This window comes from Diplotaxodon limnothrissa, linkage group LG23 (assembly GCF_057381915.1).
Source record: "Diplotaxodon limnothrissa isolate DT_005_m linkage group LG23, D_limnothrissa_male_GT1.1, whole genome shotgun sequence".
NCBI lineage: Eukaryota > Metazoa > Chordata > Actinopteri > Cichliformes > Cichlidae > Diplotaxodon > Diplotaxodon limnothrissa.
The window spans coordinates 5,529,585-5,554,829 of record NC_140617.1 but is presented as its reverse complement, the minus strand read 5'-3'; the positions used below and the strand labels follow the sequence as shown (position 1 = coordinate 5,554,829).

Below are 25,245 nucleotides of genomic sequence, written 5' to 3'. Positions count from 1 at the left end.
ACTTGCAGCATTTTGATCAATCATTTTGGACATGGATGCAGAACTGTGTGAATGTGAGAGTGAATGAATAGTGGTATTGTAAAGCGCTTTGAGGGGTCCCGAAAAGCGCTATATAAATGCAATTTATTATTATTATTATTATTATTATTATTATTATTATTATTATTATTATTATTATTATTAACTGATAGTCTTGGTTATGCAGTCCCAGGTAATGGGACTTGTGGTACTGGTTTCCTTCAGCCATCTCCCAATGGTTTTGCTGACTGGCAAGTCAGACCTGTTTGTAGGACTGTATTGTTAGTTTCAGTTGATTTTACGTAAGTGATACATGGAGCTGTGGGAACATGAAATGTGCACTAAGTGCTAATGGTTAATTGATCAAAGATTTTTTTTTTTTTGGGGGGGGGCAGTTAATTGCAATTGCTCATTCCACACACAAATATCCAGCATAATCCGACTCTTCAGATAGTCTGTCATATTGTGTTATAAGTGAAGCTCTTGGATGCATCTTATTACAATCCTAATTTGATTTATTAGTGTTTATTTTCTGCCTTTCAGCCCTTTTGACTGTCACTGGTATAGATGGACTTTTTCCAGGCCTCGGTGGTAGTGAAGAGGTGATGCAGCTCAGATCCTACCTGCTCAGTAACACCTGGTATTTGCTTGATGCTCCTCTGAATCATATGCTATAGAAATGGTTGTGGATAGTGCAGGTGAAGTGTGTTGCTTAAGACTAAGCATGAATAATGGGGTTTGATACAACAGTGAATATAAATTACTACCAGTTAGCCTCAAGTGTATACACATCACATGTGCATGTAGAACCATTGTTTTTGCGCCGTCATTGATAAATCACTTGTTAATTTGAAGTGTGAATCTACTGGAAGGTCCCAGCAGCAGCAGCCATTACTCGCCTCTGATCGACTGATTTTCCATTACAGTTGAGTACCACTCAATTTGCGTGGTCTTCGTTAAAGCAGCGTGGTCGCGTGTTCTTTGACGTAACTGGTATGCGACACGAATGCTACAAAGGTGGACATCGAAGCGATAATATACCCACAGCTCAGTCTGCGGCTTTTTGTCATACTCTGAGACCACAGCATTGTTTTTTGTAGCCATTTCCCTTGTTGCTGGGTTTCAAAAATGTCAGTTTTGATTTTCGTGACGCCACTGTATCAGTCAGTCGGTGGCATGGAGGACGTCACATTTTAGTACCTGCTGAGATCGCTTTGGAACCCCAGTCAAGCAGGTACTATTTTAGTACCAGGTACCATGACCCACTTGAAAACCGTGGCGAGTCGATCAGAGTAGATACTAATGGAAAAGGGGTCATAGAGTGCAATAGTAGTGACCCAAAGTAGTGTATTCCCTCTAAATTTTAAGGAAAAGCACAAAATAACTGTTGAACACTTTAGTTTAACAGTAAAGTAAAGCTCCATTATATTCTCACTTAAACTGAAAAGTATTTTCTGACTGGGATTTTGTATCTTGGATCAAGTGTTTTAGTCATTTGCGTAAAGTGCTGCTTTTCCACCACATAACCATGTCGGTAATTTCCATTCACCGTTAGCTCTTCCTGTTATATGGAGTGTAGCTAGTGAGTGCTCCAGCAACGCGTGGTAGAGTTGTTTGTTTACATTTGGGTTGAACATTGCCAGCTGCCAACATCTCCTCTTTTCTAGCCCATTTGTATTTGATGGCAAAACAAATTTGCTGTTTTCACCTTTAGCAGGAGCAGTTTTCTTGCGTATTTCGCAAAGGTTGTTGAAGTCGTCCTTTACTGAAGTTGTTAATTGTTTTAGGAGGCTGACACTCAGCCATTGCTCTTGTGGCTCCCTTAGACATGCCCAGGCTTGTCTTGTCATTGTGTGCGCTAGGGAGTGGAGGAAAATATTTAGTATACACATCCAGAAATGCATACACTATTATATATTGTACATATATTTATTAGTTTCAGGTTGGCCATTCTTGTATTTTACTCGTTTGTGTTGTTGTGTTTGCACATCTCTGTTGCTTGTGGGGCTCGCACACAAGAATTTCACTCGCATGTGCTGTGCCAGTGTGCCTGCACATGTGATGTGACAATAAAAGTGATTTGATTTGAGTGCATGGCGAGTGCATGCTATACCAGTGATATTGCGATATGACCTTTTTTGTGTTTTTAAAATTAAAAAAAAAAAATTACACTGGCATTGTCACAGATGATATGTGGCACAGTCCTACTGTACATAGCGATTCAGTTGTAACTGTGGTTTTGTTATTAAATGGTCCAATATGGGTAGAGGACAACAACCAAATTCTTTCAGCAGATAAGACAACCATTAAATGATAAGATTCTCATTTATTGGTCAAATATCAGCTAAGCAATCAGATATTATATTATAAGTTTATAGGTTTTTCCTGTCATTGGAATATCAGTGTTTATCAACAAACATATCACAGTGCACATCTCATAAGCTGGGAACAAGTTAATATTTGAGTTTACATGGAGACACAAGACTTTGTTACAATACAAATTATGACATTTTGCTGACATGTGTGACTAACAAATAAGATGCCCTGTGGTTAAATATAAATGCACCCAGTTAACTTTTATGCTGAGTGTTAGTATAATGTATAGTAACTTAATAAACAAATGTGATTCAATAAATGTGTGAGAATTAATTTGGGGTGTGATCATCCTGTGAGTGAGCCAGCATGGTTAAAGAACCCAAAGAACTGGACAGCCTAACTGTTTATACCTTAAAAATGTAGAACTAGTATAAATAGTTCTGAACGTTAAAAGGGATTGAGTACCAGTTCTAAAATAACCACAGATCCCATTAGCCCTAGTTTGATAAGAGAGCATTTAGATCCAGACTAAACAATGGAATGTAGGTGACGTATGCTCTGATTGTGTAACATACAGTGACAGCGGATGACCATGGGTGTTCACTGGGACAAATCAAAAGATATTTAATTTTAAGTACTGCTTTTTCAGTAGTTGTTGGAATAATATCATTTTGCAATGACAGGTCAATTTTTTTCCTCCTTCTCTGTTGGCTTAAGACATTAAGGTACTAAATTTTAACTATTTAGTTTTTTTCTTCTTAACTGACACATAAGTGAACCATGTTTGCTCATTAGCTCATCATCAGCTGATGAGCCCCAAAGCATTGCGGCTCAAGCATTTTCTTCTCCTCGTCTACTGCCTTGTTTCCTGTGCAGCATGTGCTTATAGCCAACCATCTCCCTTGCTTTATTCTACTGTCTTGTCTTGAGATTAAACCTTCATCTCTTGTCAAGCATAAACGAGTTTTAGTCTGGTTTATAAATTCGAACATTTTTTGTCTTTCAAACAATCCTGGGATACAGTTAGTGGTTAGTCTAAGCGTGTCATTAGATATGCAATAGGCATTTTCATGATTTTGGTCAGTCTGTCATATTTGAAACTTTGGATACATGAGAGAAAATGTTTATAAGCACAAAGTGCTTAATGAATATGTGGCCTACATTGGTGTGGTTGGTGTCAGCGTTGCACAGTGTTGGTATTATTTTTCTGCTGTGTAATGGCTTTTTCTCAGAAACCTAAGTGGGTCTCTTATCGTCTGCTGCAACTGTACTGAATGAGATTAAGGTCAGCATCTGGGTCACTGGCAGTAGGAAAGGAGATGCCTGTATTAGATACTACTATTACATTGTTATCATTTTAAACTGTACATTTTATAGACTAAAAAATCCATTTAAAGGTGTATTCTTTTATAGCATACTTCTACAACTTATATTGACACATTTCTTGCTTATATTTCATGGTATAGGAGTGAGTGGAATAAAATGTGATTTATTGCTTAAAATCTTCAAACAAATGTAACTTGTTTAAACTTGATTGGCATCCTACCCTGACTTTTAATTTGAGTTCATGTTAGATTATTCGATTAAACTACCTCCCCCACTCTTCTCTCATTCTTTTGCTTTAAGACAAAGGGTGCTTCCAAGACCATATATGTCAGCACTGTTGACAAGTTGACACACAGACTGCTATCTAGTTTTGCCCAGCTTAGGTATCTTGAGATCTTGACCAGTAGTTTACTTTGAGATGCATACTACCATTTCTTTGTCTCAAATTCCAAAATCAGGTTTGAATTAGCACATTTGAACAATCAGCCCCCACTTGATAGAGTGCTCAAGTGCATCTTATTCACTGGTCTCTGGGAATAGAGATTAAAACAGGAATAAAATATTACTTTGTTTTGTGGATTATTAGGAAAATTATGAAGGTGGCCCACAAGAAGGCTTGAGTCAAAAATGTATGTAGTAGGATTAAGCAGCCTTGCTGATACAGTGTGTTATGTGCTATTGGCAAATCATACAAAATATTTACTTTAAAATAGTGTGGGGAAACCAGTTTCTCTAATTCTCGTAGTAATGCTGAACTATAGAAAATACCCTAGAATAGAGGTTGGAGTGCTCGAGTCGAAGGCAACTGAACTTTTAGGTTTTTGAAGACATTTTGCCTTTTTATTTTATTTATTTATTTATTTATTTTAAAAGCTTTCCTCACAGCTGCCCTCAACTGAAGCACTTTAAACTACTATGACTTAGATGACTGAGAACCTCCACAGATGACGTTTAGTCGTTCTCAAACATTTTCTTGCATGAGGGAAAAAAAACATCCAGGCCGCATTCAGCATTGGGGCAAGATCATGTTGGATTTAAGTCAACTGTGCACAGTAGCATTGGCAAATTTGTTTGTTTCAATGGCGAAAAAATTTTGTTTAAAAACCCACAATTATTCAGCTTAGATTTGCTTAATATTCCTCACCAGTCTGCTGGGGCTTGCCCCCAAATCTGTGAACCTTAGCCTTACAGTAAGAGTGCACCTTAATCTGTTTGATGACAACATTTTTTTTCCACAACCAAATCTTTTTTTTTTTCCTTAAATATAGTTAACTTTATTTTGTAACATTTTCCTTTATGTCTTTCTCTCCAGGGTGAGAGCAGCCATGTCAGAGGACGCAGTGCGTCAAACACGCAGCCAGAAGCGGGCTCTAGAGAGGGACCATGCAGCTCTTGCTGGGTCCCTGGGGGACATGGACAGTAAACGTGTTAAACTGGAGAAGAGCGATGCAGCTGGGACCCCTCTGGCCCTTGTGGGATCTGGAACCGAGAGTGTCAAGCTCAAGAGTGAGCAGGCTGCTAAGGTAGCAGCTAGCATCCTGAAGGCTGGTGAAGTGAAAGCGACCATTAAGGTGGAGGTGCAAACTGGAGATGAGCCTGTTGACATGAGCACATCCAAAAGGTGAGAAAAGTAAAAAGCTCAGAAAAGAAGTAATATTAACAGTGCTAATGTAGGGGCTCAGAGTTTGTTGGCTACAGGGAATGTACTCCTGTTTAGTTCACATTGTGCTGTTGCAGACATTAAGTTTGTGATTTAAAAAGTGAAGTATTTAAAATGGAGCAATACAGATGTTTAGCTTCAATTTAACTCATAACAGGTGTGATTTATATTCGTCTTTCTAAACTGAAAATGAACTAATCTGTAATGACAGTTAAATTTTAATGTTTTTTTAACTTTATTACGTTAATGCTGAACATTTTAGTCAGCGCAAAACTGATTTGACTCAATGATTATCGCCCACTGGTATCGGTAAGTGTTTATGACTTGCGTGTACACTGGGTCTTGAGTTTTGCATAGTCAGCCAGCTGTCTCCAAAGAAAACAATTTTCACGTATTTGCACTTTCATAAAATAGACCCTAATCATCAAAATGCAAAATTCTTTCTGTTTCCATTTGATTATGTTTAACTATTACTCAATCATCAAATGGGTTAAAAGGACAGTTGAGTTGGAGTACTCATCCACATTTTTTGTGTGCAAGATTGTTTGAAAACTTCTCAAGAGTTATTTATGTATTGTAGGCCCTGAAGTTCATGCCTTCATGCACAACGCAAGGTTTTGTGCTGAGACGTGTCGATTGGAGTTTCTCGTTTCTTTGCACCAGCAAGTGGTCTGACAGGAGTCATACAGGAAGTCGCTGTGTGGTTGTCGGCAGCCTGCCCCCATTTTGAAAACTTTGAGGCTCCTGAGGCCTGGGCTCCATTTTCTCCCACAGCAGCACCTGAACTCTGCCTCACACTTCACACAAAATGAAGGCTATGTGTCACAAACTGGTTCTAACTGGCCGTTGCCATGGTTTCCACGTTGGAAGGAGCAGTTGGAGGAAGGAGGGGCCAGGAGGGGTAGTGGGTGTGTCACATGACTACTCAGAGAAGTGCCTGATGTCATGTGATGCGTGTTTGGTAGAGCGATAAATACACACACTGATCTGATGGCAGTTAAAGTGGAACAGGGTTGTGATTATGCTGAAAGTTTGTTGGCTCTGTCTGTGGTGCATCATAACGACACACAGGCGTCACCTTTGGCCCCCGTTTAACTCTCAGCATGCGTTTGTGTGCATACTCGCCGCATAATGATGATTTTATTGTTGTACTATATAGAGGACTTGGTGTGTCTTGGCAAGCTTTGTAAAACTATTACTGAAATGGAATGCAAACCACATCTTTCTTCGCCAGAGAAAAATATAGTAACTGAACTGAGCTGGACATCTTGGAAGTGTGCACGTATTCAGTTGGAAGAAAAAATAAGTTATGAACCCTTTGAAATGACCAGGATTTCTGAATCGATTACTCATAAAATATGGTCTGATCCTCATCTACGTCACAACTATTGAGAAACAAAACTTGACTAGACTTTGGAAAAAATTAATCTTTATTGAAAACACTGAGTCATCATTCACAGTGCAGGCTGGAAAAATCAAGGGCGCTCTTAAATTTAGTGAGCTTCTGATAGGGCTGCTCGATTAATCGAATTTTAATCACAACTACGATCTGGGCTTTCAATGATCATTAAAAATGACTGAGCCGATTATTAGCCCCTCCCTCGTGCTTTACTCTCGCGCTGCTCCGTGTGGCAAATCGAGCGCACCTTTCTGCATTTCGAACACGTGTCACAACAATTAAGAGCAGCGGTCCCCAACCTTTTTTGCGCCACGGACCGGTTTATGCCCGAGAATATTTTCATGGACCGGCCTTTAAGGTGTTGCGGATAAATACAACAAAATAAAACTAGTACCGGTACCGAAAAAGATTTATTCATAACACACGTGAAAAGACCAAGGAAAACCGAGTAAACGATAACAAAATAACACTGAAAACCGATAAAAACCCTGAAAACTATACATTTCACACCTGAGCCTCAACTCTCGCGGCCCGGTACCAAACGACTCACCCGGGGGTTGGGGACCGCTGATTAAGAGGACCCGAGGGAAGCTCGGAAAGCTAAGCAGAAGTTATTTGGAGAGGAGAGTGACTGCCAAGAGAGGTAAAAAAAACTTCAGTGGTGTGGAAACATTATGGGTTCGCGGAGTCAGACATGGATCAAGTAGACATTAGGGCTGCCACAAACGATTATTTTGATAGTCGACTAGTCACCGATTATTTTTGCGATTAGTCGACTAATCAGATCATCATCCATTGAACGTAAAAGTACAGCTTATTGCACCAGCAGCATCTGCTCTTATATAACTATCATTAGCTTACAGCTTTAAGTGTTTAAGGTCTGTGCTAACTAAAAATAAAGACAAGATGATAGTTAATTGAATTCTAATTAAATGTGCAGATTGTTTCGGTGGAGTTTAAACTCAGCCGATTTACTCAGGAACAAATAAAATACTGAAAAAAGCCAAACAATAACATTTTTAAGTTATCTAAGTGACTTGTATATGTTTAACCTGAGTAGGGCGGTGGGTTTGAAAACGATCTGCCGGGAGTCCGGTGCTCTCATGGCCCCCGGCTAGCTATCGAGCTAGTGGGTAACAGACGCCTCCGAAAACGTCGGAGCGCTTTTGAAAATATGTGGTGTCTTGATAAACTGAGCAGATATTTGAGGTTTACACAGCTACATTCTCGCCTGAAAATATGTTAAACGTTTATTTTGTGACCCGGAAAGAATAATAAGAGTAATATTAAAACTAACTAGCTGCCGCCATTGTTGACAACTGCGCTGGGCCGCGCTATGAATTCTGGGACACAGTTTCTTCTTCTTCGGGGTTTAACGGCAGCTGGCATCCTTGTACATGCAGTGCTGCCATCTTCTGTTTCAGTCCGTTATTACACTCTTAAATCCTGCTACTTATTCCTGCTTTTGGGATCTTACAAAGCTTCAAATGACGCGTCGACTATTAAATCAGTCGTCGACGATTTTGATAGTCGACGTAATCGTGACTAGTCGACTAATCGTGGCAGCCCTAGTAGACATAGTGTGTAAACTTTGCTACAGTGTTGTAGCTGCACCACAGAGCAACACTGCAAAGTTCACTAAACATAGATGTTTACATTTTTCATTTATTTTTTATATTGCAAACATTTGCACTGTTATCAGTATTTGCACACTATTTTATATTCTTTTTTGACAATCTTTAAAGTCATTATTCAATACATTGTTATTGTTAAATAAATATCGTCAAATAATCGAGATCTCAATTTCAGTGAAAATAATCGTGATTATCATTTTTGCCATAATTGAGCAGCCCTAGCTTCTGAGATGTTATCAGTAGATGCTCAGGAGTCTTACACAACAATGAGAACTTTGTATTGTTCCTGCTACTACAAAACACACTTTCAGTTCATAAACAAATGTCAAATGTATCAACAACCCATTTTTATGCCATAGTGCAACATCTCAGTTAAGACAGTGTTACAGTTTCCACATTTGCAAGTGTGTGTGATTACTTGCTGGGGTTTGAGCAGCATAAAATAGATAAACTGAGAGGGACTGCAAGGCCCCAGTTGGATGTCTGTGCTGTCCAATATTTGTTTTTGGGTTGTTGTTTTTTTTCGGGGGGGGGGGGGGTGATTTTGCAGACTCATTCACATGATACACTATAATGAACTGGCTACACATGCGTTTTTCAAGCTCCTTCAGCATCACTTGTTCAGGGCATCTGTCAGCTGACCACATCCACAACCTAGTGTAGTCTTTAGGTCGGTGTTGGAACTCTTAACTTGGACAGTTCAAAAACACTGGTTTTCTTATCATGACCATCATCCAGCTCCTTTCTTAAGCTTCACATCATTAAATGCTCCCCTGAAATATGCTAAACTTTCTTGATTCAGTTGAATTCATTGTTCCCTAAAGAACTGAAGGGCATCCAGGCCCAGAAGTAGCAGTTCAGCCTCAACCTTTGATCCTTTCACATTTTTAATAGTCAAAACAAGTTACTGGTTTTGGTCTGCCATGCCCTTGTTGATCCAGTCACATCATTGCCTTTTGAAGTTAACTTGAGACTTATAACAATGTAGTATTTTTGGAGAGCATAGACTTCCTTTGCGCCGTCCTTCCATTAACACCATTCTTATTCAGTGTTTTACTTAGCAAGGACATGTGAAGCCAAATTTTAGCAGCTCATAGAGACTTCTGTTTTGGGCGGAAGCTTGGGTTTTGTGTTTTTTTTTTTTTTTTTTTTTCCCTCTCCCCCCCCCCATTGATGACCATCCACATCTTTAGGGTGCTTTTATAGCATTTTTTTTTTTTTGTCATTTTCATACCATACCAACTAGTCTTGGTTAGGTTTTTTTTGTTTTGTTTCATTTTTTAGTATTTTTTTAATACAGAAGCAGGCTTCGACAGTAACCAGAATTTTTATAACTTTACTTTATAGCCTTATAGCTTTTGCAGACCTTTCGACCAAGTTTTTGCTTGGTGTGTTCAACTTTGCAGTTTCACAAGTTTGTCCCTAAAGCAGGCATCGGCAGCCTTTGACATCAAAAGAGACATTTTAGCATCTCCTACCAAACAATCGGAGAAAAAAAAGAGCACCACATGTGAGTGATGGGTGGATGGCAGTAATTGGGAGAGGATAAATTAATGCATATAAATTTTCACAGTTAACTCTAATTCTAACCCATGCCTCGCAAGGGCAGGTTGTCGACCTCTGCCCTAAGGTAAGGCATTACTCAAGTAGTTTGCATGCATGTTAATGCTTCGTGTACATTATAACTATATGCCAATATTTGCGCACGTTGTTCTATTTGCTATTGTAATTAGCCATGGAATTTTGTTACCTTACGAGAGTCGTGCGTAGTCTGAAATGGCACTTGGCAGTATTGCATTGCGTTCTGAATGAGAATTCCACTGCACCTCATGACTGATTCAGCAGTCCTACAGTAGGTTCAGTGTGAATCTACGATTGGGGAAGCCGAGCATTGCAGAAACCCTGGACATTACATAACCAAGTTGGTGTGTGTTGTGACGCTTGTGTAAGCTGTTCTCAATAGTTACTAGCTTGCAGTGGTTGGTGCTCTGTGTCATTTGGCAGAGCGACTAAGTCAGTCAAGGAGCTGGGTTGCCATTAAGCTTTTGTTTGAGAGGATGAAGCTCCCACCTCTCCTCTAGTGCCTAGTTATGTGTTGTGCTGTTTTTAAACATGTTGTATAAAAAGACAAGTAAACCTATGGGGAGAAAAACCTTGGCTGTGCTTAGGGAGGGTAATCTTTCTTGGAATAGCATTTTCTAAAACTTGCAGGTTATCTCATGTTTTTTTGTTGTTTTTTCAAACCAGATTTTAATGAATCCTGTCAGGAAAGTACTCTTTTAGGAGGGTTCGTGTTCTCGGCAGTAGCTGAATTTTCTTCCCCCCCCACCCCCCCCCCCTTTTTTTTTTTTTTTTTTTTTTTTTTAATGACACCAAGTGTTTGTTGGGATTTGTGTTGTGATTGCGTAGTCTAAGGAAATGATTGTCCCATAAACAACATGGTTATTGCTTGCCTTATTGAACTGAGCGTGCAATATCTGCTGAGGGTTGTTGTCAGGGCAGCTGCCGTGAAGGAGGAGTAGATGGCACAGAAACGTGTCTGGAGACAGAAGTGAACAAAAGGAAGAGAAAAATGTGAAGGTCTGAGTCAGTGAGTTGGAGTATAAAAGATGAAGAAGTAAGTAAGGATGGGGGAGGGGTGTGTGAAGAAGTAACAGAGTAAGAGAGAGTGTACACAATAGGTTGGCTCCTGGCCATGTATATTCCCCTCCCCCTCACTGTCACCCTCTCCAGTGTCTCCAGCAGACCGCCGCTCTGCTCAGCTTGTGACTCTGATGTCGGCAGCTGGGAGGGAGGGGAGAGCTGAGGCCCAGGCTGTGCCGATCTGGCTAGGCCACAGGCCTCGCCACAGAGTTAGGGGAGGGGTGAGGCCTTGTCTGAGTGGCAAACTGGGTCTGCGCTTGAAGCCCTGAAGCCTCCAGCTTGACAGCAATTGAACAATTACATAACTACACTGCATGTGTACATGCATAACTCCACAGTATGGCACTAACCACTACCCCTCACATAGTGTCATATCACAGCCCACCCTCCCTTAGTTCTCCTTACCACTGAGTCTTTTAGTACCTGACAGGCTCCCCACCGTGACAGAGGCAGATTTATTCTTCTGCCATGGTCCATGAGCTGTTAAATTACAACAACCCCCAACTTCTTATCTCCACCCTTCTGCAGACTCATGCAAATGAAGCTTTCCGCTAGTCGCCTTTGTTCTCCCTGGTGCTCAGGAAAAGCTACTTAACATCTCATCAAAAGTCTTCAGCCTTTTCTTCAATTTAAAAACAAAAAAATAAGTGCATTTAATTTGGCCTTTGTGTTGTTTGGGTGCAATCTTGCTGTTGGACGGGAGCGTTCAGGACTGTCGATTTTACCTTTCTTCAGAGATAATGGGTTGTTGCTTTCTTCCCCTGCCGCCATTACTCCATTATTGATCTCTTGCTTCTTTCCTTCTTGTGTGTCCTAGCACACATTCACACTACAACAAGGAAGGTAAACTTATAATTGAATACTACCATCTACTGGGTGAAAGACAAAACTACATTGTAACTACAGTTTTGTTTTTGTTTTTTTTAACACTAAAGTGTATCAAAGTATAATACAAAGCGGCCTCTTATTAAATGATCTTTCAATATTTCTCTCCTCAGCGACATTAAGAAAGAGCGACAGCCGCCCTCGCCAGATGATGTGATTGTGTTATCGGACAATGAGCCATCTAGTCCCCTCATGAATGGCCACTGCTTCTCAAAGACTGACACAGATAAACTTATGGTAGGAAAAAAAATTTTATACATCGGTAACGATTCCTTTCTGTTTACTGATTTAAAACTCCATTTTCCAACTTTGTCCGAAAAACGATAGAAAAATGTATCACTTAAACAGATGCAGCAATTTTTGTTGACGCATTCTATGTGCTTTTATTTCAGTTATCTAATGTGTTGAGTTGGCCCAATTAATCTGTTGTGGAAATTCCCAGCCTTATAATTGATTTCTCATTATTATCTTCTATGGCATTTTATAGAAGAGTTCACCTGAGGAAAGGGAGCGCATCATCAAACAGCTCAAGGAGGAACTAAGACTCCAAGAGGCCAAACTAGTGTTGCTGAAGAAACTACGACAGAGCCAGATCCAAAAGGAGAGCACAGTACAGAAGGTAACCAGACCTTTAACATTTTTTTTTTGTAGTTTTATCTGTGTTTTTGTATGAGCCAGTAGGTACAAGTAATTCTTATCAGACAAGTCCCATTCTTCTGATAGCCCTTTTCCACTAGTACCTACACGATTGTGTTTCGGTCATTTTCTTTTACAATGATCTACCACCTAATGAGCATAGGGTTGTTATAACAGTGCGGCTGAAAGTCCTGTGAGGTCCTCCACAAAAAAGGACATCGAGGCTGGTATATGGCTGCTCAGTGAATGGCTTTTTGTTGGGGACCACACTTTTTTTTTTTTTTTTTTTTTTTTTGCCATTTACCTCGATACCAGGTTTAGAAAAGGGTGGTTTTGATTTTTGTGAAGGGAGACACATTCATCAGTAATTGCCTGACACCACTGACTAGCCAATCGATGGCATGCAGTCTGTTGACATCACATTTTCGGATGGCCTTCGATCACTTGGAACCCTGCCTGAGTAGGTACTAAAAGAGTACCAGGTACTACCACCTAATGGAAAACCCTAAAAACTGAGTCATCCCAAGGTGACCTGAGTTAGGTACTCGCGAAGAAGGGCTATAAATGTCTGTTTTACATATGATGTAATGTTTGTACTAAAATATTATGTTTTGTAATGCTGTTTCCTTAATGTTCAGGCTACTGGCTCTGTGGCTACTCCTCCCCCGTTGGTGAGAGGTAGTATTACATCAAGCAAAGGATCCCTTCAGGTAGCTACTCACTTATTCGTCCGAACTTGTATTGCAGAGTCTACAGTTGCACTAGTTGTTTGTGAACCACTTGGAAAAACCAGAAATTCTGCATTGACTGCTCTAATTATGTGGTCTTGTCATTAACTAAGTCACAGTTTGACAAACACAGTTTGAATAAAAAGGAATTGCAAGCAAGTTCTCTTTTCATTGTCATCAAACTCACTGAGTATTGACTTACAGTCCAGCCAGTTGGTGAGATACATGAATCTGAGGCTCAAAATGTTTTTTCACGACTTGGGCATCCATCTATTCACAATGAGACAAACTTTCTACAGTTGTTGAAAGTTCAGGTCTTGGTAGTCATTGTGCTATTATTCCACCAAGACCACAGCATGCAAATATGAAAGAACGTAACTGCTGAGACATGTTTTAAGTTCATTATAAAACACTCTTGGGACTGCGTTCTTTGGGCAGATGAGTGGTTTGGAGAGGTTGGATGACATATCAAGACAAGAAAGCACACAAGTTATGGTGCGGCATAATCTAGCTCTTTGAATTACTAAATTTAAGAGTTCACCTACTCTGTACAACAGTTCATGTGCTGTTTGTTTATTCACATTGTATTTGGCTGTTATTGTAATATAGACGATTAGACCAGAGTTGTTAGTTGACAAACTTTGTCTTGCTATTGTGTAATTGCATGTAAAACTACAGAAAATTATAGCAGTGATAAGACACATAACACACACGGCAGACAGTTTACTACTTGTGTGGAGGAAGGCCATTCAGTTTTGATCAATTTGTTTTTACTTTACAGGTGACGGGTCGCAGCTCAGGCACAGTGATTCCCCCTCCCTTGGTGCGGGGTGGCCAACACATCCTGTCCAAACACAACTCTCAGAGTGTCATGCCCCCCCTGGTCAGAGGAGCCCAGGTTAGTGTTTTGGAAGTATATAGAACCTTAATTTTTTTTAAATTTATTCTTCTGTTAACTAACTTTAAGGTTCTTGGTTGATATATATATTTTCTTTTTCCTTCTCGCATCTCTCCATGATTTTGTGGATAGTTGTCCTCTCTAATGTCTGTTTTTGTGTGTCCATTGGTGGCTATCAGCCTATTGCAGTGACTCCCCAGCAGATAGCCAGTCTACGTCAGCAACAGCAGCAGCATAGCGGCTCAGGGCCCCCTCCACTCTTGCTGGCTCCGAGGGCTTCTGTGCCCAATGTCCAGGTCCAGGGCCAGAGGATCATTCAGCAGGGACTCATTCGGGTGGCTAATGTGGCCAACAGTAATGTCATGGTCAACATCCCTCAGGTAAGGTGCATTTAGCATAGGTCTGCTAACTATGAAAATGGTGTCTTCATAGTCATTTGTAACAGGATTTTTTTTCTTCTTCTTCTTTTTGGTGTCTAGGCCTCTCCAACCAGCCTAAAGGGCTCTTCAGTCTCACCCAACTCTAGTGTCAATGACTCTCCAGCCAGCCGGCAGGCAGCTGCTAAACTTGCACTACGTAAGCAATTGGAGAAGACGCTGCTCGAGATCCCTCCACCAAAACCTCCTGCCCCTGATTTCAACTTCCTGCCTTCTGCAGCCAATAATGAATTCATTTATTTGTTGGGCTTAGAGGAAGTGGTGCAAAAACTTCTGGAGATGCATGGCAGAGGTGGGTACATGTTTGCACTAGTTTGGAGATGTTACAGAACAGCAGTAGATCTACCTGCAGAATGTTATAGTATGAAACCTTGTCCAAAGAACCTCTGCGTTTACCATGGGTCTGTTATCCATAATGTAGGTAATCTTGGCCCAGCTGCAGCAATGGCCAGCTCCGTTCCCAAAGAGCCATACACCTGTGCCCAGTGTAAGACTGACTTTACCTCTCGCTGGAGAAAGGAGAAGGCTGGGACCATCCTCTGTGACCAATGCATGTCGTCCAATCAGAAAAAGGCCCTAAAGGCCGAGCACACCAGTCGATTGAAGGCAGCCTTTGTCAAAGCACTCCAACAGGAGCAAGAGATTGAACAGCGTATCCTCCAGCAGGCAGCCTCCTCTTCTTCCTCCTCTGCTTCCTCAATCTCTAAATCCACCTTGTCCTCCTCCTCACTGTCCAAAAATGAGGTGCTGGTCTCCCACCACTATAAGCAGGTCAGGGCTGCCATGCAGCACATACCTGTGTCTACTCACCACTCCAGCATTAAGCAGGTAAGCATTTGACTGTATTGTTGAACGACCAGGCTTGTGGTTTAAATGTTTTTCCACAGCCACAATGTTGGTTTAATGTAATGTAGTGCAGCTGCACCAAAACTCTGATCTTTGTGTGTCTGTACAGGGTCATCTGTCACACCTCCAGTCTGCAATTAACGCTCGTGGTGTGGCCCACTCTTTCTCCTCCTCACAGCTGCAGAATGCTGTGACAGCAGCAGCACTGGGTAGTAGGTCCGGTAAGCATGCTGCAGCTCGCTCGTTGCAGCAGGGGGCAAAGGTTGGTGCTGGTGGCAGTGGTAACCAGGGCAACGTGGCTGCCTGGAGGAAGCAGACCGGTGGCAATGCAGGTATATAAACCGGAGACAATTATGTAGAGAATGCACTTCAAATGTTCTTACATTCTACTCATCTTTGGAGTAATCGCTCTGTTGTAAGGTTGAGTTGTACTGTTACTTTTTGTTCTTCAGTGCCATTCCTTCTGGCATCACCTTTTCATTTCCGTATTTCATTGTAGTGCTTTTCAGGTGTTTGCTTATGTATTTGTACCTTGACAGGTGTGACCATGGCCTACGTGAACCCCAGCTTGTCTGCTCATAAGACCTCTGCTTCAGTTGAGCGTCAGCGAGAATATCTTCTGGACATGATTCCCTCCCGCTCCATCTCCCAAGCAGCAAACGCATGGAAATAATGCAATCCCACTCCCTTTGACACCATAACATTTAGCTCCCTTAACATCAATAACAGCCATTCACATTATTGTTCTAATTCTTTCTATGGATTCGGCCTCTGGCCAAAACGGTGCAGAATTGGCCTCTTCTTGTTGGATAGAGGTGTCCTTACACCTTTCACCATATACTTCTGCTACCTTCTTCCTTTTCTGAATCCTTCCCCCATTGGAGTTGTGCTGTGACAGCTTCAAGATACAAGGAATATGTTAAATATAAAATGGGTACCCTTTCAGAGGGATATATGGATGACGTGTGTACAATTTTACAGACTTCTTCAGTGATGTTGCCTCTCCCCTTCCCTGTATATTGGTTGAACCTTCCAGTTGCACCAAGAGGAAGTTTCCAGAGAATCCCTGAGCTCCTCTGCCTCTGGATTAGGCAAGGAAAAGTAATAAATACTATTACCCACCGTAAGAGATTCGTCTTACTTCCTGCCCTTGTCTAGTCTGAACCAGTCAGACTGAGGCTGTGGTTGCCAAACTGAACGTAACTGAAGACCTCATTACAGGAATTGTTGAGCTTTGAGGACCATCCACAAAATAAGAACTGCGTCAGCTTTGCAAAAATGAATAAAGTAAAAAAAAAAAAGAAAAAAAGAAAACTGGAGGAAAAAAAAAATCTTATCTACACACAGACTGCCTCTTCTCTCAAACCTACAGCGTGTATAATAGAGAAGTTGATGTGTGTTGGATTATTTTGTATGGCTGAATGTTAGGATTTTGTCTTTTCTTCTGTAAGTCATATACTGTGTTTGGAATATTGTGCTCCCTGATACTTTGGAAGTGGCCTCATGTCGAGGTCTGAATTTAAAGGCTAATGTTACTGTTGAGGTGGTTTTACATCTGCTGGGTTCCATGTTGCAGCCTACTTTTAAATGCTTTGTTTTTTCTAAGATCAAGAGAAAGAATAAAAATTAAGGTTTCACTGACTCGTTAAAAAAAAGAAAAACATGGGGCATATTCTTAATGAATATTGTAAAATAAACCTTCCAAAGAACTAGTGGAGCCCAAATGGAATCCCTTCTGCTAGAAGGTTTCTAGTTTATTTGAACCCTCTCTGAATATAAACATGAATTCATGCTAAACTGAGGGGGTGTAAGGAATGTCATATTTTTGACATTATTTTTGCTTTTAGTCATAGGTTGTGGTGCATTCCCCCCCCCCCCCCCCCCCCCCCCCCCCTTCTATAGACAAACTATCTGAATTTATTTATAGGGTTAGTAAAGACATATGCGTATGCCCTAAGTTTGCAAGGATCTTCACTTAGAATTTGTTTTCTCTTGTTTGTCAAGTGGCTCCCACATACCCTATGATTGGTCCAAGAGAAGCTGGACAGCATTCAGAATGTAGTTATGCAAAAACCCCTATAGCAACAAATGACATGAACTTCTAGTCTTTAACATTAAAGTGTGTGTGATTTCTGTCAGGTCATTGAATTGAGCTAACTCTGCCTTTCACATGAGCTATAGTGCATTTCTATCAGGTTGCAGCAGCACAGGATAAGCTAGTGAAGTACAATATGTCTACATGTAAAATGGGAATTTTCCATTGCATGTGGACTTCTGTTATTTTACTACCATGTGTTGTCCCCCCCCCCCCCCCCCCCCCCCCCCCCCCCTTCATTTCAACCCCTGGGGTGGTCCAGGTTTCTCCACTTAGCAATGATTTTACAGGCACTTTTTGAAAAATGTCTCTAAATTAAAATGTAAAAATGTTGTCTTAAGTTTAATCACAGAGGTTTGTTTAATGAGAAGTGGTATAGCCATCTGACAAGCTGAACACCCCAGCAGTGATTTTTTTTTTTTTTTCCCCAGCTTCCTTTATCTTTTATTTTACACTTTTCACGTAGAAATGATCCAGTTACGTCTTCATTGATCAGAACTCCCAGTCTTACAGGCCCGTTGCTTCACTCTGGATTTCATCAATACAGATGTAATGTTTTTTTTTTTGTTTTTTGTGTTGTTGTTGTTGTTTTTTTTGTTTGTTGTTTTTTTTTTTTAATGGCATAAGGATGTGAGTCCTTTATTCATGTCCATATACTCTTCAGCTCAGAAGTTTTTGTCAGGTGCCCTGCTGGTATGTGCTGCCAGCATTAGGTAAATGAACATCCTTTGCGCTGTGTTATCACTGTACACCTGGGTTTCATTTAGGATGGTGCACCAGTACACTGCTGATAGAAGTACAGGAATATAGTTTCTAACTTGATTTGCTCAAGATCTCGTATTTCTGTCTCAAAGTAGCATCAGAAATATTCCAGGTTATCTGCACATTCCTGACAGGCAGAAGATAGCGGTCCACGTCTTGTGGATGCGAAAGAAAAGCAATCGAAATAAGCCCATCACTTCGTGCCCTGCTAAAAGTAACCCTGCGCTGTCCTGACTACTGCCGCCTGCTGCTGCTGTTTGACAACATCACCATTCCGTTTATTTGGGGTCGACGCGCTGTTAAATGAAGTGCTGCCCAAATGAAAAAGAAAACAGTGTGAAAATGTTTTTTGGGGTTTTTTTTGATTTTTTTTTTTTTTTTCTCCTGCTCTATCAAATAATAAAACTAATTTTAATCCCTCTTTCATGGCTGGTTGACCTGTTTATTTGTGGTGTAAATCAACTTCTAGAACTGACTGCATATAAACGATAATTAATGAAGCTAAAAAGCACACATTAACATAGACACTGTGTGTGTGTGTGTGTGTATATGAAAACTCAAATATAACTAAGTGACCTCTTCCTTCGGTTTGACAGCTTACAGTCAACAATTGCTGTTCTGCTAGTGGCCACTTGAGGGCGACTTTAGAACAATCCCTATACACCCAAGCTAAGCTGTTGATTTTAAGCAGCACAAAACCCTGGTATAGTTTCCAATGGCGTGTCCAGCGGGGTGGCCTGGGGGGGCACAGGCCACCCCCCAAACCAGACTGGCCACCCCAGGTGCCACCCCAAAGGCAAAACAATAAAATTCAATCAAATATCAAATGTCCGATTATGTTTTCACGGTGACGCTCAGATATCCGAGTGTAAGTGAATGCAGCATCGCTTCTGCGCTATGCGCATCACGTTAGCAAAGGTAGGAGAGCCAAGCGCGAAAGATGGCACTGCAGGAAACAATTTTTCGGTGAAAGAAAATGAGGACAGAATAAATGTCCCGGTAAGTAATATCAAGTTTGTTGAGTTTAGTAAACTTCGGTGAAATTAGAATACCAAGGAAAAAAATAACACTTAAAGAATTATTGCAGCCGTGGAATATTTCAGACAGTATGCTACTGAGGGCAGCTAACATAAGAGTTATGAGTTATAAGATATAATCTAAGTCGTAACATTGCTGTATGGAGCTGCAAATTTGGTTGCAGGTTAACATAGCTGGACTGGCCATCGGGCATATCCCCAGTGACTTATTTTTTATTTTTTTTTGTAATGGCATGAACAATGAGAGGTGGTGGATTGGCCAGATGCAGGTCGATGTGTAGAAATAACTCCGTTGTTTGGTGGTGGCTATGACGGGGCTTCCACAGAGGCAACAGGTGGATGAGGGAAGGGGAGGCAGGAGGAGAGACCCGAAGCAGCCACCAGTCCGAGTGTCAGGTGAACTGAACTTCAGGTAAGAAGTTATGACCTGCAGTCTATCTGGGTCAGATATAAACCAAGTTTAGGTGGAGTTTATTTTCATGTTGCTGACTTTTTACTGTCAGTTGCAATAACTCATACTGCGTTCTAGCCAGTTTGACGGAGTTTTTATACAGCTGGGTGGGTGCTATGATGTTACTGATAGTGAACTTTATTTTATTCATAAGGTTAGTAGAGTTGCCAACGGCTCCTTAAAAAAATGGAATGGTCCCTCAATCAGAGAAAATATTACGCGTTTCGTATTGAGCTGAGAAGAGACGCAGTTTGTCCCGGACTTTCGCTATAATGAAAAAAAGACACAAAGCTGGAGTTATTCTGTCGTTACGCTGCACAGCTGCCTCTTCTTCTTTCATTCTCTCCCCCTCCCTCTCCTGTTGCTACTTCAATCATGAAACTGATCAATGATCAGCTGATCGGCTTTTCTCTCTTGTTTGTTTATCGCCCACTTTGCGCCAGAAAGAGGAAACCAGCAGATATTGCGCTAAACAACAGCAGCACATTTAAGCTTGATCAGCTGTTGTTAGAATGTATTTAATATTAATTTCTAGTATCAGCTGATGTTTGCTGGAGCCACAGCTGTAAAGCTGCTGGTCATGATGTCGGTTTAGATATGTGGTGAGAGGGAAACATGAAGATGAAACCAGGAGATGTCCTTACTGAATCATCAGAGCTGAACAGGTGATGGAGAAACAGGTTTACCTTTTAGGTGACATGAATGAGTTGAAGTTATCAACTGTTTCTGAGAGACAAATAACACCAGGATCCTTTTTTATGTAGCTGACAGCTGGTAACTGTGCAGGGGCGGGTCTAGCAAAGTTTTGCCAGGGGGCCAGGTAGGGCATTAACAGGGAAAGGTGGGCACAAAGAAATACTTTTCTTTCTTATTCTCATTTAAAATACCTAGTTTTTATTAAATAATTATCTAAATCTTACAACCAAAGTTTTTATCTGACGTAAAATGTATAGAAATCATACATATACCAACAAGACTGTACATCACTGTCACAACAGCATTTGTTTTCATTCAAAGTCTTTATGGCTTTACTACCTGGTGGGTCGGTCTGTAGTGAAAATGCCCGATTTTTTGTCCCAGTCCAGCCCTGCAGGTTAATACTGGCAGTGTCACCATGCCAGCTGACTGTATTTTATCATCAGCCAGTGTTGTTCTTTATCAATATTACCAAAGTTTACCATAAGGCAGCATAGAAAGTATTTACTTGCTTTCAGGTTTTATTCAAATGTTAGTCTTTTCATTTGTTTCCCCACTTTTTTCCTGTTTCAAAATCAAACACCAGTTTGTGAGAAGATTATCTTCTTTTTTTAACAGGCAGATAAAGTTTTGCATTGGCATTGGCTAATTTGTCAATTGTTTGTTACAAATGTTCGTATTTTAATTTTCAAAAATGTTTTTGCCCAAAACATATGTGCACTATATGTCAGTAAAAATACTATGCAAATATTGCTGTCCTTGAATGCTGAGTAAACACTGACAAAGCACTGATTGTATCTCTTGTACTTTATCAACGCAGTATCTAAAAACTTTGCACCGTAGTGGTTAAAATCTCATTCTAATAAGAGTTAAAAGTGCATTTGGTTATTAGGTTTATAGGATTATTGAATTATGGTTAAGGGTTGGTAGAATTTTTTTTTTAAACATTATCTGCCAATTAAATCTGCCACCCTTCTCCAAATCTGTGCCCCTACCTGGCCCCCCCAACAAAAATTTTCTAGACACGCCACTGATAGTTTCCTCCCTGAATGACATATCTACTCATCCATCTAGATTCTAGAAAAAGGGTGTGGCCACTTTGAAAATTTGGAAGCCTATTGGTGTGTTTAAGGCTGGAGTTGTAGAAATTGACCCCCCCCCCCCCCCCCCCCTTTTTTTTTTTGGCTCCTTGCTTGTTTACCACTACCAGCTATATGTATCTGTGCATTGCCCTTGCACTTTTTCTTTTTTTTTAGGCTGTTCTTTTAGAATACATTACACATTGCAAAAACCTTTTAAATGCACAAAGTTAAAAAGGTCAAATTCCTTTTTAAGTCGATGTAAAATTCCAGTCAAAAATTAGTTAACTTTCCCCGACAGATAACACCGATGTTAACCTGTCTGGTCTCTTATTTTTGTTTTGCTGCTGGTGGGCAGACCGAATGAAGTAAGCTGGCCCTGTACTGTATATACTTGGTATTGGATCAATAAGAAAATTTGCAGTATGGGACAGCAATATTGTTACTGCCCTCAAAATGCCAGGAAATATAATGCAAATTGAAATACATGTGTTCAAATGAATATTTAATTTACTAAAAATATTGTCAGATGGTTCAGTAAATACCAAATTTTTAAAGAATTTGCGTTTTTTGGTAATTTTTTCATGGTTCAGGCTTTCAAAGGTTATTGCCCCCTTTTTTTGCTGCTATTGGGCTGTTATTGCTATATTAATTAAGACCACTAGGGGACAGAGTTTACCAACATTCCTTACGCCCAGGTTTTCCCTTTGTTTTCCTCCTTGGAATTTGTCGTTATCTTCCTAATAGGTACATTTATGCAGCTTGAAATAAAATGCAGGAGAATAATTCTGTAATGGAAAAGAAATACAGGCGTCAGTCTGTTAACTGAGCTGTAAGGAGTCAGAAAGTCCGGGCAAAGTGAAGGGTGAAAAAGGGAGAGAGACCTTTAAAAAAAGAAAGTGGGCTATTGTTTATTACCACAACCCACTCATGAGCCTCATTCCTTGGCAACCACAGGTTCTCCTTGTGATACTGCTATACATATCCCTTCTCTGTGTGTATGCGCAGCTCTGTGTAAATTAATAGGTTTGCATTTTCAACAGGTTTACATTTTATCAGCTGCTTCAGATTGATATCAAGAGGCAGCATTTATTAGGTCCTAACTATCACGCTGATAATATCACCTATGATTAATGCCGGAGCTGCAAAAATACTGCTCTGTAGCCACGTTGGCATTAAAGTGTTATTACTTCAGTTAAGGTAATAGATTCAATTTATCTCTCACCACCACGTGAGAGATGGTAGTGTTTGTGATTCACGGAGCAGTCGAGTGTTTCCTCACTCTGGTGCTTGCTCTCGATTCTCCATCAAGGGATCCTTTGGCAACCAGGGAGTATGCATGGACGTCTTTGTGCTTTTGTGAATTTAGGGGAAGTGAGGGAGGCTGTTGCACCGTCGATGACTGAAAAGCTATGATCGTGGCAGCCCGAGCCAATCAGCCAAGGAGCACCATGCCTCCTGATTCTTAATTGGCTGGGTTTCCCGGCAAGCGCAGCTGATACACACAGCCGGCTGGTTTTATCAGAGAACAAGTCGGGGCCACAGTGGGAAGGAGAGAGAGACAGAGGGGAGAGGCAGAGATACAGAGACAAGATTCAGTATGTGTGTGTGTGTGTGTGTGAGTGAGTGTATCTAGCAGCCAGTAATTACCATCCAGCGCCTGAACCAATCAAGAGCCGTAGAGAAAGATACAGAGGGAGGAAGCCCCTTTCGATTCTCAGTCTATTCCCAGGCAAAGAAGTAGTCAGTGTGTCCACTGAATCTGAGTCAGACAGAAGGTACGCAAGTGTTTTCTTTGGAGCGGCACAGCTCATCCCTTCTCATATTTGCCGAGTCCTGCTGGGTGAAAACAGATGGACAAGATGAACCATAGCTCAGCTGAGGCAGAGGCTGAGACCATAGAACCACTGCGCTATCTCAGGTAGGCACCAGCTCTGTTCTGTTGCTCTTTTACTGCTTCGTCTCTGCTTCGAATTCGTGTCTTTTAAATTTCCTTCCACACTGTTTACTGTCATCACTTCAGGAGCACAGTGTGAGAAAGACATACAATAGTGACAGGCAGAATTAGCAAGCAAAGATGGAGTGAAACATCAAAGAGAAGGCATCAATGTATTGATTTGAATCTTAGTTTTTATTAATGTTACAATTTGTTCAGGACAAGCTGCTGAAAGATACTTAGGGAACTAATGAGGGACATCAATTACAGTCACCAACAGTGGAAATTATAGTTAAAGTAATGATTAGGGGGTCCACCCCAGGAAACTTTTATACTGCTTTGCCCGTTGTATATTTTCTTCATTGCTCTTCCAGTCATGCATCAAATCAAATTACTACAGATATAGGCTATTATTTAATTAGAACACCCGCGGTTAATTTAGACCAAGCAAAGCATCTTATTATTCTGTGTCCTTGAGGATAAGATGTGTAATCTTGTAATGCAATTTAAGGTTAGTGTAGTAATGCTGTTCTCTTTGCTACCTTCGTAGCATCACTTTTACTGGCAAATTGGAGATGGGGGAAAAAATAGTAATACTTACTGTATCATGGGCTTATGCTGTATTTGGGGTTTATAGACATGTGCTCTGCCTCCTTGCCTTTTTTCACATAAGGCACTTTTCATGTAGGCTGCATACAACCATTATAAATCTGGAATCATCTCTAACCCTCCGAAGACTGGAGGACACTTTAGATGTTTAGACATTTGTCTGGATGTTTCTGTTTGTCAATTGTAATATCTGGTCTGAGAGCTACAGCAGTACAGCAGCAATGCTCACTTAAGTTTAAATTAACTCAAATTAAATACTGATAACTGAAATATATGAACTAGTTCTCTATGACAGCCACATTTAACAAGGAGATCCTTTACTTAATCTTCTGAAATAAAGAGTTGGGCTTTCTGGAGGAATTCTAGGCTAGTTTAAATCTTGTATATCAGAGTCAGGCATTCATCTGAAACATTAAACATTAACAGCGGTCAAGCTGTATAAGTCCCTGAGGCAAGATGGACGAGCATCCTTTAAATGGCACAGCCTAACTCACTATTGAGCTGACCATGCCCATCCCCTTTAGAATGTAACTTTTGCTGTCTGCTTCACGCTGAATAGCATGTCATATTGCAAAGTTAATATAATCTCAAAACTGGTTTCTCGAATATGAGTTCAGTGTACTCAAATGGCCTTCACAGTCATCAGGATGTCAACCCAACAGTGCTGGGAAATGGTGGAACAGGAGACTCAGATCATGTGCAGCTGACCAATCTGCAGCAGCTGTGTGATGCTATCATGTAAATTGACTTTGTGTCAGCCACTAAAGAATGGATGAGCAAGAACCTTCTAAAAGCTAGATGAAGATAAGACTGAAATCTTTCTTCCTCACCCCAAAACTAAGGAAAGTCTTGTTTTGCCAAACTGGGACCTTATAAAATGTCCCAGTTTGGCATGTAGGAAACCTCAGTGTTATTTTAGAAGGTGATATAAATTTACAGTCAGTTTAATTGATCATAAATGCCATCACTGAAACTTCACTTAGGCTCGTAGGCATATTGGTTATTTTAATGATCTTTATACTGGCATACAGAGAACTGCCACTGTGAATAACACACCATCCGGAAAGTTGCTGCCATGAAAACAATGAAATTAATATTTTACCTGCTGTTTTAGGTAAACTACAGTGGATAATTTAGACTGGATTTGCCTTGTC

The 25,245-nt window shown here is 40.6% G+C and overlaps 2 protein-coding genes across 2 annotated transcripts in view; both read left to right on the top strand.

Annotated features, from left to right (window-relative positions):
• The window catches only part of gatad2ab (GATA zinc finger domain containing 2Ab), a 32,273-nt gene extending 14,994 nt beyond the window's left edge, over positions 1-17,279 (top strand). Inside the window, exons 2-11 of the mRNA XM_085347829.1 lie at positions 4,973-5,281; positions 11,995-12,118; positions 12,369-12,500; positions 13,156-13,227; positions 14,027-14,143; positions 14,323-14,523; positions 14,623-14,872; positions 15,002-15,408; positions 15,536-15,758; positions 15,966-17,279. Of these exons, the coding sequence (XP_085203955.1) occupies positions 4,986-5,281; positions 11,995-12,118; positions 12,369-12,500; positions 13,156-13,227; positions 14,027-14,143; positions 14,323-14,523; positions 14,623-14,872; positions 15,002-15,408; positions 15,536-15,758; positions 15,966-16,099 (1,956 nt within the window). The 5' untranslated portion in view covers positions 4,973-4,985 and the 3' untranslated portion in view covers positions 16,100-17,279. The remainder of the gene's footprint in view (positions 1-4,972; positions 5,282-11,994; positions 12,119-12,368; positions 12,501-13,155; positions 13,228-14,026; positions 14,144-14,322; positions 14,524-14,622; positions 14,873-15,001; positions 15,409-15,535; positions 15,759-15,965) is intronic.
• Positions 17,280-23,399: 6,120 nt separating this feature from the next.
• Positions 23,400-25,245, top strand: part of yjefn3 (YjeF N-terminal domain containing 3) — a 43,119-nt gene continuing 41,273 nt past the window's right edge. Inside the window, exon 1 of the mRNA XM_085348098.1 lies at positions 23,400-23,467. Coding sequence (XP_085204224.1) covers positions 23,400-23,467 — 68 coding nt within the window. The remainder of the gene's footprint in view (positions 23,468-25,245) is intronic.